Raw genomic sequence first — 19310 nt, forward strand, 5'->3', positions numbered from 1 at the left:
CTGCTACACAGTGTCCCCTGAATGCTGCCACCCAGCACTCCCAAAACCAGCCCATCCTCATCCAAACATCCCTTTTATTCCAGTAGCAGTGGCTGTGGCCAAAAGGGAAGGAGGCACGTGGTAGTGCAGGCACTTGGTGATGCAGGGTATAGCAGGATTGGGCCCAGCCCAGCCTGGCCACTGGGGCACCACCTGAGCTCTCAGCTGCACCCAGCTGTGCAGGGCTGCAGGAGGGCTGGCCTGGAGGGACAGGCCAGCTGTGCCACTACACATCTGTGGCTGGGCCCCACTCGTAGCCTTCATCCTGGTCTGAGTCATCCCTGGCCCGTGTGAACCTCCTCCTCACCGCCTCGTGCTCGTATTCCCTGGGGAACAGAAGGGTGCTGATGGCTCTGTGTGACAGGGACAGGGCCCTGCTGGGACTGTCCCCAGCCCTGGGCAGCTGCTATCCCCACCCCGGGGCACAGGGTACCTGATGCTGTCATAGCTCCTGCCCTGCCGTGGCCGTTTGGGCACCTGGGGAAGAAGAGGTGGGAGAGGTCAGGGGCAGGACAGGGGCTGTGCCCCAGCCTGGGGCTTTTGCCCCTGGCCACCCAGAGCTGGGCACAGACACACAGCTGGACCCTGCAGCAGCCAGAGGTGACACCCTGCCTGTGCCATAAGAATGGGAGTCATGCTCCAGAGCTGGGCAATGTGCCACCCTCCTCTGCCCCACCAGGCTCTTGTACCAGTCCAGGACAACCCACCTGCTCACTCTGGCTGTGGCTCGGGGCCAGCTGTGCTGGCTCAGAGGAACGGGCCAGCCCAGGCTGGTCGTAGGCCTCCTCTGCCTCGCCGTCTGTGTAGGCGCCCGCCTCCCCATCCGTGGTGTCATCGTAGTCGCTGTTGGCTCGGCTGTCACACGTCAGGTAGCCTGAGGGCACTCTGCTTGGTGGGTTCAGCAGGTCCAGACTGTCCTCGGTGGCCACATCTGCCTGAGGGGTGGGGATAACAGAGACATGGGACCTCAGCTTTGGGGGGCCATGTGCAGCCCTCGGAGGCCCAGCCTTGCCAGAGAGCCCATGCCCTGTACCTGCTCTGCTGTTGTCCAGACTGGCTGGCTTTGCTGTGTCCTTACGATGTCCTGGATCTGCTCGTACCATGCATTGCCGCTGCCACTGAGGCTGATGGTGGCCGTGAAGAGGTGGCTGCAGTACTTCTTCATCTTGTTGGCCTGGGCATAGAGGCGCCGGGAGCTCTTCCTGGAGTCGGGTGCCAGCCACTGCCGCATGGCCTTGATGCCCTGGCGGCTCTCGGGCTCGCAGAACACCACCACGGGGTAGTACTGCACGTAATTGAGGCGCTCTACAGCCGAGGGTGTGATGTCCAGCAGGGCGTGCTTATTCTGGGGCAGGGCACAGCCATCAGCCCTGCTGGGAGCAGGGATGAGGGCCATGGGTTTGCCACAGGCCCCAGCTGGCTCCAAGGACGTGGGAACGGTCTCACCTTTTCTGCGATCTGCCGCACCGAGTCCAGCTTGATGACCTTGGACGATGCCCCATCTCGGGGCACGCTCGCTGCAGGACACAGAGATGGGGCATGAGAGGGGCTGCACCTCCCACAGCCCCGGGCTGGGCATGGCCATGCCCAGCCTGGGGCTGTGTTCCTCAGGGAGAGGACGGGAAAGGGTGAATTAGGCCAGGAAGGTGTTGGGGTGTCATAGGGAGGGAGCCAAGGTAAGGAGCTCTCACAGGGTCTGGCTGCTGGGTGTCATTTTCTCCCCAGCCTGGGGGCACTTACGGGCAATTTCAAACAGGTCGGGCAGCTCCCTGCTCAGCTTCTGCACAGCGATGTCTGCGATGGGGCCCAGGATCACCACGGGTCGCTTGAAGCTGGCTGTGGGAGGACACAGGTGCTCAGGGGTGCTGGGGCAAGGGCAGAGCTCCCAGCACTCAAGCACTCAAGCACCCAGCCCCGCTCCTCGTGGTGCCCACAGGCCTGCACCTCGCCCTGCTCCTCCCAGGACAGGAGGGCCCATCAGCAGCCACAGCAGGGCAGCCCCAGGAGCCGTGTCCCCAAGGCAGGTCAGGCTGCCCTGGTGCCCACCTTCCTTGAGGACCACCCTCTCATAGGGTGGGTAGCGCCCCTGCTTTGTGAGGGCAGACAGGTCCTCCCGGCTCTTGCGCAGCATCTTCTTGGCTCCCCGCAAGCCCCGCAGCTTCCAGAACTCAGCCCTTGCCCCGGAGGGGTTGGCTCCAGACGTGGCTTTCAGCACCGACTCCAGGCTGGCAATCTGCTCTGCCCTGGGAGAGGAGAGGGCTCAGGACCTGCAGCCTCTGGGTTTGAGGAGCAGCTCAGGAGAAGCTGGCACCCTTGCTCGGTGGCACAGCCAGGTGAGGCCATGCTAGACTTCTCTCTCTGGGACTTTGGACAACTTGACAGTCAGCTGCCTCACCACTCTGAGCAGGGATTTCACCAGCTCCCGCTTCCCACCACTGTCCCACCAGCCCTGCCTCTCACTGAGCCCACCATCCCTGTCCCGGCTCACTTGGGAGCCTTCTCTGGCTTTGCTTGTCCAGGGGCTGTTCGTGGCTCCATCCCTACCTGCTCCGGTTGGGGATGATGCCCTTCTCCTGCTCCTGCAGGTCCCTGCCCATGCGCACAGCCAGCCAGCTGCCCAGCTTGCCCCGGTACATGGTGTCCAGCACGTGGAACACGTCCCCACGGACAAAGCTGAGCCCTGACGGCGTGTCCTTCTCAAAGTCAAAGTGTGTCCGGATGTAGAACGAGTCACCCACGTTGGACGAGACCATCTTCCTGTAAACTGAAGCCCAGGGCAAGAGGGACCATCAGGGGAGGAGATGGTTGAGGAAGAAGATGCTGGAGAGGTTTGGGAAGGCACTAGGCTGGCTGGGAGGCTCCACAGGAGCCCTTGCTGCTAAGGAGGGTATTGGGGATGCTTTTTCCTCCCATGGCACTCTCAGGCATGCTGGGGACAGTAGGATCTGACTCGCCAGCACATGCTGGCCTCTCCAGGCTGAGCCATGGTCCCAGAAAGCCCCTGTGCTCCAGGAAGCCAAGGCACAGAGCTGGGATGGTCTGGTCCCCTCCCATCAGCACTCTGGAGGAGGAGGAGGGGAAGAAGGACCACCCTGAAGGGACAGGAAGGGCCATGGCAAGTCCAGCAGGTCTGATGCTTGCCCAGAATAGACAGAGGATGGAGAGGCCCGAGCCCAGGATGAGCCTGGTCACCACTCACTGTCCTGCTTGCTCTGGATCCACAGCGTGACCTCCTCGCCTGGGGGCAGGGCCATGAGATATTCCACAGCCTCCTCACGGGTCACGTTCTGGAAACTGGTGTCATTCACCTGCCACAGAAAAACACTTGGACATGGTCCTGCCAGCAGGACAGAGGGCATGGGCAGCAGCAGAGGACCCAGGAACAGCAGTGCCCAGGACAGAGTGGGAGAGGGAAGTGATCCTTGTCACCCTGGAGGTGATACCCTGGGGAGATATTGCACCCAAAAGTGCTGGGGCCAGTCCAGATGCAGCAGCATATGGAGCATTTTCAGCCTCGGGTACCTGGAGGATCTGGTCACCTTCCTGAACCCCCTGGATGTCAGCCAGGCTCCCTTCCTGCACGCTGGACACGAAGATTCCCACATCATTGCCACCTGTCAGCCGCAGCCCCACACTCTTGGCCTTCACAAACTGCACAACCCTGGCGTTGGTGCTGTACCTGCCACAGGGAAGGACAGTCAGCCCCGTGGTGACATGCAAGGACAGGACAGCAGCTCATCATGTGCCCCAGCCATTCCCCTGCCTCTTGCAGACATACCCATCCTTGTGGGCAGCTCGGGCAGTGAGGCTGGTGAGGGGGCTGTGCCCATCCTGCTCCATGGCTTCCAGAAGGTCTGCAGGAAGGAGAGCTGGTCTAGGAGCAGCAGTGGCTGTGCCGAGGCACAGGGAGCCCTGGCATAGCTCCATGGGGCTTTGGGCAGTGGAAATGCACAGAAGCCTGGAGCCCCCCCAGTGCCCACTCACCTGGGCCCTGAGCATCAGCTACAGCCACCTTGGCCACAGGCTCCCTGCTCGATCGTCCCCTCTCCCTGGAACAAGGTTGAGCAGGATTTAGGCAGGGCAGTGGAGAGAGCAGAGCAAGCTGGGCATGGCAGTACCACCTTCAGGGATACTGGCTTAGGAATGGAGAACCAGCATCCCCAGACAGGTGGAGAACACAGAAGGATCTGCCAGGGGACAGAGGGGCTCATGGGGACAGTGTGGGCCTTACGATGATTTTGTCCTGGCAGCAGCTGGAGATCGTGGGGAGGCCTCTGGAGATGGTGGATGGGACAGCTCAGAGTCGATGTCTGAGATATCTGCGGGCACAGGAAGGGAGATATCAGTGGCCATGCAGCCCCCGTGCTGTGTGACTGACCCTGGCCCCAGCACCGTCCCCTCACCGTCCATCTGGGAGCTGTCACTCTGGCTGTCAACGTCGGGGATGTTGACCAGGAACTGCCGGTGGTCACGGAGGATGAGCAGGGTCAGGATCCCCTCTGTCTGCTCAATGAGCTGCTGGGTTTCAGCCAAGGACATGTCCTGGCTGGCTACCCCATTGATCTGGAGGGGCAGAGTGGGAGGCCTCAGGGCACCTGCTCCTGGGAAAGTCACCCCCAGGAACACCCCACGGGGATGGGATACTCTGATTGCCATCTTCCTGCTCCCTTCCCAGCTCCTCCAGGCCAGCCCCAGCTCCTGCAGCTTCACCTGTTCTGTCCCTGTTCCTGGCTGCTTCCCAGTGTGACCTCACTTTGTACAGAGGAAACCATTAAACCATTAGCATGCTTTGTTAACACCCACTTCCACCTGCCTGGGGCTATGCCCGCAGGCAGGATTGCAGGACCCCTCAGACACCTGAACCTCAGTTTTCCTTTGCCCTGGGCCCAGCACTGTCCTTCCATGCCCAGGCCTGATGCAGGGAGTCAGGCCCCAAGCAGGCTCTGGGGCTGAGATCTCCCTGAGCAGTAGCTGCTTTTCCCAACAGACTGTGGGATGCAATCCCTTCTGTTTACCCCAGAGTCACTTTAGCACCAGGTCCCAGCAGCCACGGGTCTGCCTGGACTGGCTGTGCAAACAAAGGGTCTCCCTCCCTCCCTTCTATTTCCTCCTCCCCAAATACTTTAAGCATTGTTTTATCTGACAAACACCTGTGACTGTCATCCAGTGGGGACATGGACACACAGTGGGGGACCACACCCCGTGGGGACAGTGGGGTGGACATGACCCCAGTGTGCCAGCAGGACATGCCACCAGCCCTGGCAGCAGGGAGCTGCTCCCTGGGACAGCCAGGGTGGCACAGGCAGAACTGCCTCCAGCATGGCCGTGGCTGGGCCCTGGCAGTGACACCAGCCAGGGACGACCCCTCCAAAGAGGGACAGATGAGACTCCCAGTGAGTGCCCTGCACCCTGGGGCCCCCATACCTTCAGGATGAGGTCTCCCTCCTGCAAGGAGTTGCCCTTGGCCGCCAGCCCGCTCTCCACGATGTGCTTGATGAAAAGCTGACTCCCCAGCTTCAGGCCATACTCTGCAGCAGAGAGAGCCATGATGGTAGTCAGGCAGATGCAAGATCCCCTCCAGGTCCCTGCTCAGCACCACCCCCACAAGCCCCAGCTCCCCTTGGGGTACTGGCAAGCCAAAGCTGAGCTCTGTAGCCCCCAGCTGAGGGGAGGAGGTTTAGTGCACCCAGCATGGCATGCACTGTCCCCTTGCTGCAGCCAGGCCCTGGCACCCACCCAGCCTTCATCCCCTCCCTGGGGGAAGGCATGGCCGGAAATCAGGCAACAAGAGCCAGAGGCAGCAGGAGCAGGAGGGCCTCACCCTCATTCTGCTTCTGCTTCACCAGGACCGAGGTGATGGGCTTCATTGGCACGTCCTGGCACGGCAGCCGCTTGAAACCCGACACCAGGGCCAGCCCGTTGGTGTCCCCGTCCTGGCCAAAGGAGCAGTGTCTGCCCTGGCCTCTCCGATCTGAGCTGCTGTGCAGGCGGTGGCTGCTGTCCTGGCTCCGCCTGCGGCTCCGTGCCACCAGCCGGTGCTGCCTGCGCTCGTCGTGCGGGTGACCAGAGCTCCTCTCGCTGGACGAGTCCCCGTCGTAGCCCTGGCTGTGGTCCAGGTCATCCCGGGAGCGCTGCAGCCGGTACTCCTCGTCTGAGTCGTAGTGCCGGGCCACGGCAGGGGACCCAGGGCTGCTCTTGCTCACGGGGAGCTGAATCTTCTTCGGCCTTTTCAGTGTCTGCAGGTGCACAGTGAGCAGAGGAGGATGATGGTACAGCTGTGTCTGCCAGGAGATGTCCCTGCAGCAATTCCCAAGCCCCAGACCTCGGGCATATGTGGACAGGGGATCTGGGATGGGGACAGGCACCAGCATGAGCGTGATGCCAGCCCCCATCCCACCACAGAGCACACTCACAATGTTGGCGATCTTGCCACAGGTTTTAAGTGTCTGGATGGCAACAGAGGACGGGACGTTCTCCATGGAAATGCCATTCACCATCACGATGTGATCCTTCTTCCTGGGAGGGAAAATGCAGCTGAGATGCTGTCCCAGGCACAGCTCCCAGCCCAGGGAGCTGGTGGGGTGGTGAGCGTACCCCAAGGGTTCCCATTCCAGCCAGGCAGGGCAACAGTGGTGCTGGCCCTGTCCCAGCAGGAGCGATTCTCCATCCCTCCCACCCTTGCTGGCAGTGACCCCCCCCCTCTGGCCCCATGTCCCTGTGCACTCACTGGAGCTGACCCATTGCTGGTCCCCCAGACACCACATCTGAAACAAACACCGCTGTGTCCCCGGTTGTCCTGTTGGGACGGTCACGGCCTCCGGAGACAGCAAATCCAAAGCCCCGGTGAGGGTCCTGGTGGGGGTGGGCAGAAGGGTCAGGCAGAGTTGACCCCACAGACCCCATCCCTCCCACAGGAGAGAGACTGACCTTGCTCAGTGTCACCGTGTGCTGCTCCCAGATCACCATCTCCTCCATGCTGGGCACCCACCAGCTCAGGCTGGGCAGGGGCTCGGTGGCAGCCGCACGGCCGGGGGGCTCTGAGTGGCTCCGGCTCCTCTTCGCAGCCGCCGGCCCCTTCCTCAACCCAACATCCGGCTGCAACACAGAGCAGCAGCAAAGCTGAGCCATGAGCACAGGGACTGTGAGGCTGCAGGGGACAGAGCTCCAGGGTGCCAGGACACAGGGACTGGCAGCTGTGGCACAGCCCAGCTAACCCTGCTGAACCCAGAGCTGCCTGTGCACCACGACGTCACCCCTGGGGATCCATCTCCATCCCCTCAGACACGGGTCCATGCAAAGGGGGTTTTACACAGGGCAAGCACAGGACTCATCTCCATGGCTGGGACCCTGTCCATGCCATCCTCTGTCCTCCTGGAGCTGCCAGGCCTTGGGGTGCTGCTCTGGGTGGTGTTTTTTAGTGCCTGTCCACCCACTCTGGGCTTCGGCAGCTCTGCCAGCTGGTTTGGCAGCACCACTGCCCCAGTTTCACCATTTCATTTCTCTGGGTTTTCCCCAAATCCAATGTTTTCCACCTGAGGCAAACAAGCCTGACTGACAGAATAATGTCCCTTTGAGGCTGAAACTTCTGGGATGGGCCCAGGGATCTCCACCAGCTTCTGGTTCCCTGTAGGTAATGTCAGCATGAACCCAGAGAGACATGGTGGGAGACAGCACGACCAGAGCCTCCCACCAGCTCCCGTGGGGTGGGACAGGGACAGGCCTGTTCAGGGCCTCACAGAATCATGAAGTAGGAAGAGGCCTTCAAGATCATCAAATCCAGCTGTCACTCCACACCACCATAATCTCCCCTAAACCATGTCCCCAAGTGCCCCATCCAGATGCCTCCTGAATGCTTCCAGAGATGATGACACCAGCACCTCTCTGGACAACTTATTCCATTGCCTGACCACTCTTTCAGTGAAAAAAAAATTGTCTAGTATCTAATCTGAACCTCCATCGGTGCAGTTTGAGGCCATTTCCTCTGGTCCTGACACTTGGCAGAAGAGGCTGATGCCCACCTCACTACAATCTCCTTTTGGGAGAGCAGTGAGGTCCCCTGAGCACCCTTCTCCAAACTGCACACCCTCAGTTCCCATGGCACCACACAGCTGTGGTGTCTGAGGGCTCTGGAGTGCCTGTGCTCATTCCCAACAGCCCCCAGCACACCTCAGCCCTGCCAGGGATGCCCACATTGGTGCCACAGGGAGCTCAAAACCTCCACAAGCCCTTTGGGAATTGGCCACGGGGCAGCTTTGGTGGGACAGAGACACCTCGTGGGCAATGCCAGGGTGGTGCCACAGCAGGGGTGTGGCAGTGGGCAGCACAGCCTGGCACCAGGACATCCCATGGGCAGCCCCCCAGATGAGACCAGCCTGAAACGAGCCCCAGCCCAGTGCAGCGCAGGGAGGGCTGGGGGAGGCCTGGGGTAATCATTCACCCGACAGGCAGGTGAATGCTGCAGCCACGGGCGGGGAGGGCAGAGTCCCCTGTGCGTCACCAGCTGCCGAAACCAGCCCGAGCGCCACCCTGCCACCCAGGGACACGCGGGACCGGGGGCAGCTGGGGCTGGGCAGGACCCCAGGGTGGCAGCACCCGCTGTCCTGGCACTGGGAAAGCTGATAATGAGCAGGAACTCCCAGAGTGGCACTGGGGTGGTTTCAGCTGTGTCACCAGTGCTGTTTGTGCTCCCTGGACACCTACAGGTCACACGGTGGGAAATATAGGGCCAAGAGAGACCAACCTGGAGCAGCCAGATCAACCCTCTCCCTAGAGTGGTGACATCTGCTGAGCTAGAGCCACCCAATACAGCCCCTCACTGTCCCCACCTGGCTCCCACTACTGTCCCACCACCCTGGTGCCCGTTGCTCTCCAGGCAGTGCCTGGAGCAGCAAGGGGATGGCAGCAGCTCCAGCGGCACGGGCATCGTGCCTACGGTGCCACCAAGCCCTGTCCCTGTCCCCAGTCTCCCCCCAAGACCTGGCGCGGGGCCTGCACCTGCCCAAGGCCGAGGCTGGCAGCAGGAGGAGCCGGCTGAGCCGGTTTGCGACAGAAACCAGCGCGCAGCTGGAATGGCCCCGCAGGGAGAGGCAGTATCTGGGCAGAGCTGACCGCGACACACCCAGCACCGGACACCGGCAGCCCCACACCGCCCCACACACGGACCGTGGCACCAAACAAAGCCAAGCTGTGCTGGGGCAGCTCAGCCCACGGCCAGGTGCCCGGTTCGGGGCTGTGTCAGGCCCCAGGTGACACCGCCCGCCATGGGGACAGCCACGAGTCGGGGGTCCTTTATCGGAAAGTGACACACGCAGCCCGCCCCAGCCGTGCACACAGCCAGCCCCACCACCCAAAATGTTTCCTAACCCCCTCCCCTGACAGAGCTCCTCATCCTGGGAACCTCAAAGCCTTCCTGGGACCAGCGAGGCACCTGCTCTCAGCCAGTGCTGCAAAACCCCTCGTCCCTTGTCAGGTCCTGGCCATGCAGCACCGAGGTCCGGATCCCCCAGGGGCTGTGCTGTCCCAAGCCCACCCAAAGCGCTGATCCCGACCCCCTGCCCTGGGAAAGGTCTCTGGAAGGGCTGCCCCGGACCGAAGGTAAGCCGGCAGCAGAGCGGCAGGTCCTGCAGCCCTGGGGCGGGGAGCTCCGACCCTCGGGGTGTCTCCGTGCTGTGGGGCACAGCTCCACGAGGGTCACTGCGTCCTGCAGCCAGCCAGGGAGGGACAAAGCACGGCCAGTTCCCCAGGTGAAAGCATAGCTGAAAGCCAGAAAGGAGGGCTGACAGGTCCCGGGGGACAGAAGGAGGCACTCACCGAGCCTGGGATCCGACCAGGAAGGAGCGGAGCGCCCGGGCTGGTGGCAGTGGTGTCACTCCAGGGTGCCTTGCGTAACCCTTTGTGGCCCGGACTCTGCCTGCAGCAGGGAAGGAGCAGGAAGGGGGTTCCGGGGGCAGCTCCCCGGGCACAGTAGCTCTCCCGGAGGGCTGTCCCTGCTGTTCTCCACCGCGATGGCGGCTCAGCCACCTGCACTCATCACCGTCCCAGCGCTGCACCGGGACAGGCTCGCAGGATGCTGGCGGTGCCTGCAGACAGGGGCTCCTCTGCCCCAGTCCTCGTCCTGTCCAGGGAAGCGGTGGGACTCTGCCCCAGACTCCCAAACCCTCCCAGCGTTACCCATCGTCCCAAGAGGGGACAGACACGGAGGCCAGCCTTGAGATCCCTGTCCCGGGAGGTATGGGGGAAGCTGGTGATGGCTGCTGCCCCCTCTCCTCCCCTTCCCTTGCCCCTGTCCGCACCTGAGGACCAGGTCCCCGCCATCCCTGGTTCCGCGGGGCCGCTTTCCGGCGCTGACAGCGATCAGGTCCACGCCGCGCTTCTCCGCCTCCCGCCGGGGCCGGTACCGCTCCCAGCCCAGCGCCGGAGCGGCGTGGGGAGACCAGTTTCTGCGGAAGCCCCCGGCCCGCAGCCGCCAGCCCGGAGCCGGAGCCATGCCGCCGCCTGCCCCTCCGCTCGCTGCTCGGGACCGGCTGCTCCCGCGGGGAGCCTGCAGCGGCTCCCGCCGCTCCCTAGGACCAGCCACAGCCGGGAGCCCCTCTGGCAGGGCCCGGCGCCGCCGAGCAGCCTCATTAGTGCCGGTGGCCCCGGCGTTGCCTCCTGGCAGCGGCAACCCATGCGGGGCACGCGTGGCCCCGGGGCTCCGAGAACCGGCGGGGCCGGCCCGGGCTGACTCGCGCCCCTCGGCTGACCCGGGCCGGGCGGCGCCACTAGATGGTGCCGCGGGGCCAGGAGGAGCCGGGCCCCGGCTTGGGCTGGGAATCGGCGGCGCTGAACGGCGCCGGGGCCGCGCAGGGAGGAGTGAGCGTGTCCGGGTGTCGGTGCATGGCAGGCCCGGTCCAGCCCGGGATTGTCCGGCTACCGGGAGCTCTCGGAGACGATTGGGGGCGGAGCGAGGGGCGGGTAGGCACCACCCGGCACCGGGAAGGCTCGCGGAGGGCCCCGGTCCGGCCGGGGCAGCGCGGTGGAACCCGAACCGCGACGGGACGGGGGGCACGGGCTCTGCCGCGCAGGGCGGGACACGCCCCCGCCGGACCCCGCCCCTCCGCCTGCGCCACGCCCCCGCTGCCATGGGCACCCGCAGGCCACGCCCCCGCTGCTATAGGCACCCACAGGCTACGCCCCCGTTGCCATGGGCACCCACAGGCTACGCCCCCGTTGCCATGGGCACCCACAGGCCACGCCCCCGCTGCCATGGCGACCGGCAGACTACCCGCCCCCGGGAGCCCCGCCTCCGCTGCCATAGCAACTGGCGGGCAGGCCCCGCCCCCCGCGGGGCCCCGCCCTGGTGCCATGGCGACCGCAGGCCCCGCCCCCCGACCCTGTGGTGTTTCCCCCTCCATCGGAGGTGTCGCGGCTGCCGCACCGTGAGGGATCGGCGGGAGTTGCTGTGGCTTCTCTTGTCCCTCCCCTCCCCCGTCGAATCCCACAGCCCGCTGGTTATCGCGACAGCTCTCCGCCGCATCGCAATTAACTCCGGCGGAAAAGCCCCGCTGTGCTTCCGGCGCTGTTCGGGGCGTGTCCGGCCGCGGCGCCACCCGCGTTCTATGGTCCGCGGCGCTCCCAGGGTCCCCCGCGCCGCGGCCGGTACCCGGGAGGAGCGCGGCGGCGGGCGCTGGCCTGTCCGGGGCCTGTCTTGCCCCGGGGCTGCGCCTGCCCGCGGCCGCCATGGAGCTGGAGGTGCCTGAGGAGGCGGAGGGCTCGGCCGCGGCGAGTGCCGGTGCCATCACTCCGGAGGCCGGCGTAGGGGGACCGGACGCGTCAGGAGGTAACGCGCCGCGAGCACTGGGGGCCGCCCCTGGTTGTCCCCCACCCGGCCGGGCTCCGGCGTGTCCCCGAGTCCCGCCGGCTCGCAGTGGTTCAGCCCAGCCGTACCCCCGGCCGGGCCCCCCCGCGGGGTGCTCGGAGTGGTTCGGTCCAGCCCGCCCCCCCTCCCCGGAGTGCGCCCCCCCCTCCCCCCCCAGACACCGCGTGGTCCCGTCCAACTGCTGCTTCCCTCCCCCCCCCCTCCTCCGGCCCCGGGGTGGTTCCGCCCCGGCAGGGACACCGGGCTCCCCCCGCTCTGTCCTCGGCACGTGAGGGGCTGCGAGGGGCAGCGGCGGCGCCCGGACCACCGCGCGAGGCACAGGCCGCCCACCTCCGGCACTGCTCCCGGAACCGGCCCCGGCTGGGCCTGCAGGGCCGTGTTGGGGCCGTCCTGTCCCGTCCCCGCTCGGGGGTCGCCCCCCGGAGATCACAGGGTCGGGGGGGGACAGGCAGACCCTGGCAGCGCGGGCGGGGGGGCTTTGCCGCCGGCCGGGGTCCCTCCCGCCGGGTTTGTGAGGGCTCAGAGCGAGCCGAGCCCGGCAGCGGCGTTAGCAGAAGGTTTGGGGTTCCTGAGTGGCAGGATGGATCCATGGGGCTGCGCCTGTGCACCTGCCCCCGCCTCCACCGCTGCCTAATTATTTCTAGTTCATTAACAGCCTCAGGATTGCTGCCTGAGCCGCGCTCGTGATGCTCAGCCCTGCTGCTGACACGCTCCTGCGCAGGCCCGACGCGGAGCTCCCGGCACCTGCCGGAGTCCGGGCTGCTCAGAGGGCTTGGCTGTGGGATGGCAGCGATCTCCGTGGCGTCAGGCCTTTAAATGAGCATCATTAGATCTTCTGAGAGCAGCTAATTACAGTGGAAGCCGTGCTCGTTTGGCAGATGCCATCTGCCCTGCTGGGGCTGTGGCTGTAGTGTGTATTTGGGTAAGGTGCCGAGCTCTGGGCTGGGGGAAGCTGCCCCAGCCGTCCTGCTGTGGTTCCTCGGTGCTGCAGAGACATGCAGGGGCTGGCAGCCTGCAGCCTGCCTTCCCAAGGCTGCTTGCTGTGCTCCCACACAGCCTTGGACACCTTTTTGGGAGTGTTCTTCTGCACGGGCAGGGGGGGCAGGTGATGCCAAAGGAGGGAGAGAGAAGCTCTTGCTGCTCACTCGCAGAACAGTTTGGTCTGGAAGGGACCTTAAAGCCCATCTTGTTCCATCCTTCTGCGTGGGGAGGGACACCAATGAACAATTAAAATACAGTTTGTCCTTGTGATTTCACTGTCATATATCTGGTTTTTGGGGAGGATAGGGGGTTGTTGCTCAGGACTAGGCAAAGTGTTTATGGAGACTGTTGCTCAGGAAGGGTTTAAGCAGGGTGAGTGTATTTATCTTCTTCCATGAGCAAGTAAATCTGAATTTATGAACCTGTAAGCTGTCTTACCTCCACGGTGATAGTAAAAAAGATGAAACAGAGCCAGTAATCTCACCAATGCTTTGATTTCTCAAGTCAAGTTGCTTACTCCTCACTTGGGTAGCGTCCAAATTGTGTCACTTGGCCTCAGCTGCTCTTGCAGCTGGAGCTCCCGGGGGGCTGGGGACAGCGTGCACAACAGCAAATGAGATTTTGCTGGAGAAAAGCAAACCCTGGGGGATGGAGGTGGCCTTTGGTGGGCTGTGGGAGGGCATGGCTGGACCCACACAGGGTAGGCTGTGCTGTGGGTCTGGGCTTGTCCATGGTCTGAACTGGGTGACAGATCCCCGTAGCACTGGTGCCTGTGCTGCTGTGTGGAGGGGTTGAAATGCCCGTAGCCCACCTACATGGGTGCTTTGTGCTGCTCCCCTCGTGCTGTCAATGAAGGGTCACAGCATGGCTGAAACCTGGTGGGAGAGGAGGCATCTGGGTGCTGTGCTCTGCCTGAACAGCATGGCAGGGTTAATCCAGACTGGGCCAGGCCAGCAAACACCTTCCCCAAACCCTCAGTAATTATAGAAAAATTACAGTTAGTCTGGTACAGGAGTAAAAGTGCCTGGAGAAGGGCTGGAAGTTGGGGAGGCCTTGGCAGTATGTTGACTTAAGGTACAGAGTGTTCTGAAGGGAGCTTTTGGAAATCTCATGCTTTGAGGGAGAAAATTTCACTTATTGCCAGCAGCAGGGCTCATTCATGAACATACAGGCCCAACTCGTTCATTCCTGAGACCCTGGCTTCAAAGTTTTAAAAAGTTTTGTGACCAGCTAGTTGGAAGGGAGTTTTAAAATCTAATGGATGCAGATGCTTGCTGTGCCTTGTCCCTGAATCTGTACCCTCATGCCCTGGGGAGGGACTCCAGGGAGTGTAAGGGCTGCTCCAGGGTTCTGGTGAGCTGTGGGCAGGAGCAGAGGGGGTGTGTGGGGTCACAGGTGAGTACTGGGGTGCCCTGATCCCAGGCATGGCTGGGTAAGCAAAGGCTGCATCACCATTCCTCTAGCCAGGTGCAGTCTGGAGACACAGGGTCTGGAAACCTTTTATTCAAGGGTGGTTGGGTTATGGGAGAGCTGTTACTACAAGGGAACTGGCACCATCCAAGTGTTGGACAGCAGGACTGGCCTCCACCATCTCCTGTCTAAAGTGGGAATTCTCAGTGGGGAAGCAGAGTTGACTTGAAGTTGGATTTATTTCCATTGGTCAGGTCTCCTGTTCCACGGGCTTCAGTCTGCCCATCACTTATGGTCCAGAGCTGGAGCAGATGCCTCCTATGTGTTCTTCAAGGTTAGATTCTAATCTTTATGGAACTGAAATGATTTAACAAGGATTCACAGTTGTGCTGGACAGCTGTCTTGCTGTACCCGTGGCTGCAGGAGCACAGTGAAGATGCCAGCCCCAGGCAGGGAGAGCCAGGTGTGCAGTGTGCTGGTGGCACCTGTGTGGTGCCTCCAAAACACTGCAGAGTGTTGATTGCGACAGCCCAGGAACAGGATTGCAGCTCTTCCCTCTTAGCAGTGATAACTTTGAAGTGACTTTTGAAGGGTTGCTGGAAGCAATTTTTTCAGTGAGCAGATTAGAGATAAGAGAAGAATTCCACCCTGTGGGGCATAAGCAGTTCAATTCATACCAACTCGATGGAGAGGGGAAATTGAAGAGAGCTTATCAGCTTGAGGAAAAATCAAATGTAAACATCATCCCCAGCATGATTATGGTTCACAGCTTAGTTGGATGTCACATGCCTCTGTGGCGTGAAATGGTGCTAGCGAGGATGATTACAGAGGGAGTCAGCCAGGCAGGAACAGGCAGAAAAACACCCTGTGCCTTGAACTCTTAAAGACCCTGCAGTCACTTCACAGTCAATAAGTCACAGCTCAGCTGCAGGGAAGGAGGAAGGCAATGAAAATAGAATTCAGGCTGCTCTGGCAAATTAATTGTTGTTTAAGATATGAATCGGCTGGAAGCACGTAGGGAAGCTGGGATGTGGAGCCTGGGAGCTGGGAAGGGCAGTGTGCACAGCAGGCACATGTGGGCACTGCCCTAAGGATGCTGAGCCTGCCTGTATGGTGTCAGGGCAGGCTGCAGAAGGAGTTTCTGAGAACACACAGGATGGGGAGTGATTATTCTCATTTTCATTAACAAGCACCTGGCATTGACCTGTGGGTAACCCATTCCACCGCTGCTGGGCAGAGCTGCCACTGCCTGTCCCACTCGGGGGGCACGTGGGCCTCTCTGGAAGAGCTGCCCAGGGAGTGACCTGAGAGGATTCAGTATGAACAGTATATATAATTTGGGAACTATTAGTGAAGTGATTCACTGACATGACCATTATGGGCTCTTGCCAGATGCACAATCATAAGAAATATGGTGTTCCCATATAAGGTGGTTATAGCCTGAAAGGCAGCAGCAGGAATTCCACACTCTCTTCCTTCATGGACACATCTTTCAGTTAGCACCAGTTGACTCCAGAAATAGTCATGCCATGGCTGTGTGATGCTCTGATAAAGACTTGAGAGCTCTTCTCATCACTTGCTGCTTCAGCTTTGTCAGTGTTTGATTATTCCCATCCATCCTCTTGGGCTGCCAAGCTTATTCCCATGTACCATAATTAATCTCTGGAAGCCTGGCAGGTTCCTCACTCCCGACATGGATGCACAACCATGTGGTTGCTGGGACCTACTGGTGTGAGATCTGTTTATCTGTGCATGTGGGAGCTGCAGGTGTTATGTGGGGGTCACTGACTTGTGACTCAAGAAGCAGAAATCACTGCACCTTTTGCACTGCACTGGGGAATGTCAGGAGCAGAGTGGGAGAGGGAAATGTTTGCTAATCCCAGTGCAAGGAGGATTGCCTTTGTTTAGGTGGAATTGAATGCTCAGTGCTCCCATCCACAGCATGGGGAGGGAGCTGCTGGCCATGTCACTAACATGAGATGCTCCCTCTGGAATCCTGGCTGCAGGAAAGTGGGAGCCAAAGCAGGTCCTGCCTTGCCCAGATGGTCTGATCCCATGGATACAATGTCCCAGATCTCCCCTGGATCCCAGGGAAGACAGTGGGAGCAGCAGGTTTTGGAGTAGGCTGCCAGTTTTGGGACACACTCTGGTTTAACACAGAGGCCTTAGCACCTTCTTTTCTCCAGGATGTTTATGTTGAGAGAGAAGTGACTCAGAATGAAAGAATCGTTTGGGTGGGAAGGGACCACCTCATTCCAAGTCTCTACTGCGGGCAGGGACACCTTCCAATGGACCAGGGTGCTCCAAGCCCCATCCAGATTGGCCTTGAAGCTCATAAATAGCAGCAGAACAGCAGGTGGCAAGGTGGGGTATTTCCTTTCCCATTAAGTCTTTCCAGGTCTCTAACCAAGATCTCTGACAGTCCCCTTTGATTTGTTCAATAACCCAGTGACAGTGTTGCTGTCCTTCACCCATCTCCCAGGCCTACACGCTGGGTCAGCTCATGAACGTGTGTCATCATAATTTTTTAGTCACATCAGACTGATTGTCTGATCATGTCTGTGGGACCAGGCAGAAGCATTGTGCAGGTGCAAAGCCCTGGTTGTTTGGTGTGGATTCCCTGTAAGTAGTTACTGTTAGATAGACAGACACACCTCTGTGGTATTTCACCATTTCTAAATCCACGGTGAGTGCAAGAACTCAAAGGAGAAAAGTGCTGTTGTGTTTTGTAAGTCTTTGGCAAAGCAGAATTCCTGGCCAAGCATGGTCTGGATGTTTGCTGCTGGCTGAGGGTGCCTGTGCAGCTGCTGGTGTTTCCCTGAGTGCTGGGCTGAGGCCTCACACCCTGCTGAGCCCCTGCTGCTGTTCTGCCGTGGGAATGCACTCCCAGGCAGGAAAACACATGAGCACAGCACAGAGGAAATCAAGGCACTGCCTGGGACCAAAGACTCTTCAATGCTGAAATGAAACAAAAGCACAAGAAGGAAGAGGATCATGTAAAGAACCAAACTTGTGGCCTCTGTGATGTGGGCTTGGTGTTGATCCCCGGCAGGGCAAGCATTGCAGAGCCCAGCATTGCTCACCTGCCTCCTGGGGAGCTTGTGCCAAATGGAAAGCAGCTGCTGGGCATCCCAGGCTCTCTGCTCTGGGCAGAACTGGCAGACTGAGTGTGGACAGGAGCCTGGCTTCTCCTAGAGCCCTGTACACACCAGTGATCATACAGTGATGTTGGGGCTTTTCCTTCTTAGGTAGGTCTTTGAAATACTCACTTCCTAAGCAGCCTGGCACTTGTTTGCTTGACCTTTTTTGTGATGCCAAAGCTGGGTTAACCTCCCGACTTTCTGGAAAGCATTTTTTGCAATTAAAAAGCTTAAAGTGATTAGAGCAGCTTTTCTGTTTCTTTGTCTCCTCACCCACGTATTTAGCAGAAAATGTTGTCAACCCCAAATTAAGTGTCATCATCTTCCATGGTGTGTTCTTGTGGCTTCCCAGCTTACATGTGGGTTTTGGCACTGGCTTGTGGTGAATTACCAGGCTGAGTCAGAGGACATGTTGTGGTGGGGAGGAAATCTGAAGCTGGCAGTGTGCTGGGGTGTCCCAGTGTTCCCAGCCCTGCCCATGCCACTGGTCACCATTTACCATGACATATTTTTATCTCACAGCTCTGGGGAGAGGCTGTGAGTCCCTTTGCCTCTCTTTCAGCTTTCTTTGAAAGCTGCAAGCTTTCAGCTGTAGCAAGCATACTGCTCTTTTCTAATTCTATTGAAAAAACCACAAATGTGTACAGCTAAGGAGTTGGTGTGTGATTTGAAGGCTTCTCTTCAATATTTACTGTAACACAGAAGCAGGCTGGAATAATCCACACATGTAGAAGAGCTGTGTTCTTTCATAGCACGGAGCTGGCATGTTCTTTACAGTTGCACCTCTGGCAGATGCCTGTGAGAAGTGCTGTCCCTCTGGATAAGTGCTTGACTTTGCATCTGGAGTTAGAGGAAACAAACTTTGCTATGTCCAACCACTGCCTGTGCCGTTTGCATTCATGCTTTGCAGACTCATCAAGTCAGCCCAGTCCTCATCCCCTTTGTAATCAGCAGAACCTGCATGTTCTCTTTGCAGAAATTGCTACTCGAGAGGGTGGGGAAGACTTCCTGGGAGAAAAGAGAAGTTGTGAACCAGCTGTTTGCCTTCATCGTTGAAGACCTGCCTGTTGCATGGGGAGTGTTTGAAAGGCTAGGACCCACATCCCAGGAGCACAACTGTAGCTGCTCCTGCTGCCCAAGGCCCTCCTTGATCCAGGAAAGGGAACCAGGTCATGGCCTGGGGTTTGTCACAAGACCAGCCCGGGCACATCCACGTCCATGACTGAAAGGGCCTGGAGATTAGCTGAACATGGGAACAGCACAGGCAGCAGCTCCTGTCTTTGTTCTGGGTGAAACAGCTCAGTCTCCTGAACTGGGAGGAATTAATGGATTACAAGACAAGGGCAGCTTTGCCTTTTTTGTGGTCATTAAAACATCAGCGCTGCTGGGATGGTGCCACTGGTGCTGTGGCTGCTGGGGAGCTCGGGCAGACTGGTCAGACTCCACCGAACTCCAGCCCTGCTTTTCTCTTTGCTGCATGGTGTTCACCTCTGCTTTTCTCTTTTCTGCATAGTGTTCACCTCTCCCAGCCACGCCGGGGAATGAGGCTTGATTCAGCTTCTGCCCTGTGCTCTGGCTGCTGCTGTTAAAGCTTTCCTGCTTCTGCTCTCCTGTGGGAGCTCTTGCATGGGTCTTGGTGGCTCCTGCAAAATGAGTTTTCGTGCTCTGAGGGCCTGTTTAGGCACAGCAGCTGTAAACTCTTCAGTTTAAAGTCAGTAATGCTTTTTTGGACAAAGCTCTGTCAAACTGCTGACTCTTCACATTCAAGTTGTCTGTGTTCCTGTGTCGTGGCAGACACCTCCTAATTTCTTTTCCAGAAGATCTGGTAGTGCTTTGACCTCAGCCATGTCCTGAAGAAAATGCAGCTCACCAGAGGAAGGGAG

At 59.9% G+C, this 19310-nt stretch overlaps 2 protein-coding genes across 7 annotated transcripts in view; one reads left to right on the forward strand and one right to left on the reverse strand.

The window, feature by feature from the left end:
* Window positions 1-54: 54 nt before the first annotated feature.
* Window positions 55-11132, reverse strand: TJP3 (tight junction protein 3). 2 transcript variants are annotated; one of them, XM_064734032.1, is made up of 21 exons: window positions 10332-11132; window positions 9850-9949; window positions 6967-7134; window positions 6767-6891; window positions 6453-6555; window positions 5861-6275; window positions 5464-5567; window positions 4443-4602; window positions 4271-4358; window positions 4024-4088; window positions 3818-3893; window positions 3562-3718; window positions 3239-3347; window positions 2584-2803; window positions 2086-2282; window positions 1780-1875; window positions 1486-1556; window positions 1073-1384; window positions 747-974; window positions 473-516; window positions 55-365 (listed from the first exon to the last, which is right to left on the reverse strand). In XM_064734032.1, the coding sequence occupies exons 1-21, from the start codon at window positions 10523-10525 to the stop codon at window positions 266-268; spliced, it is 3132 nt and encodes a 1043-aa protein (XP_064590102.1). In that variant the 5' UTR covers window positions 10526-11132; the 3' UTR covers window positions 55-265. The 2 variants fall into 2 exon arrangements, with proteins under 2 accessions (XP_064590102.1, XP_064590101.1); XM_064734031.1 differs by having other exon boundaries at window positions 55-516.
* Window positions 11133-11471: 339 nt separating this feature from the next.
* The window catches only part of PIP5K1C (phosphatidylinositol-4-phosphate 5-kinase type 1 gamma), a 52844-nt gene continuing 45005 nt past the window's right edge, over window positions 11472-19310 (forward strand). For 2 of the 5 annotated variants that reach the window (XM_064734408.1, XM_064734412.1), the window contains exon 1: window positions 11472-11857. In XM_064734408.1, coding sequence (XP_064590478.1) covers window positions 11758-11857 — 100 coding nt within the window. In that variant the 5' untranslated portion in view covers window positions 11472-11757. The remainder of the gene's footprint in view (window positions 11858-19310) is intronic. The other 3 variants (XM_064734413.1, XM_064734409.1, XM_064734411.1) reach the window with 2 other exon arrangements.

Source organism: Zonotrichia leucophrys, chromosome 28 (assembly GCF_028769735.1).
Source record: "Zonotrichia leucophrys gambelii isolate GWCS_2022_RI chromosome 28, RI_Zleu_2.0, whole genome shotgun sequence".
Taxonomy (NCBI): domain Eukaryota; kingdom Metazoa; phylum Chordata; class Aves; order Passeriformes; family Passerellidae; genus Zonotrichia; species Zonotrichia leucophrys.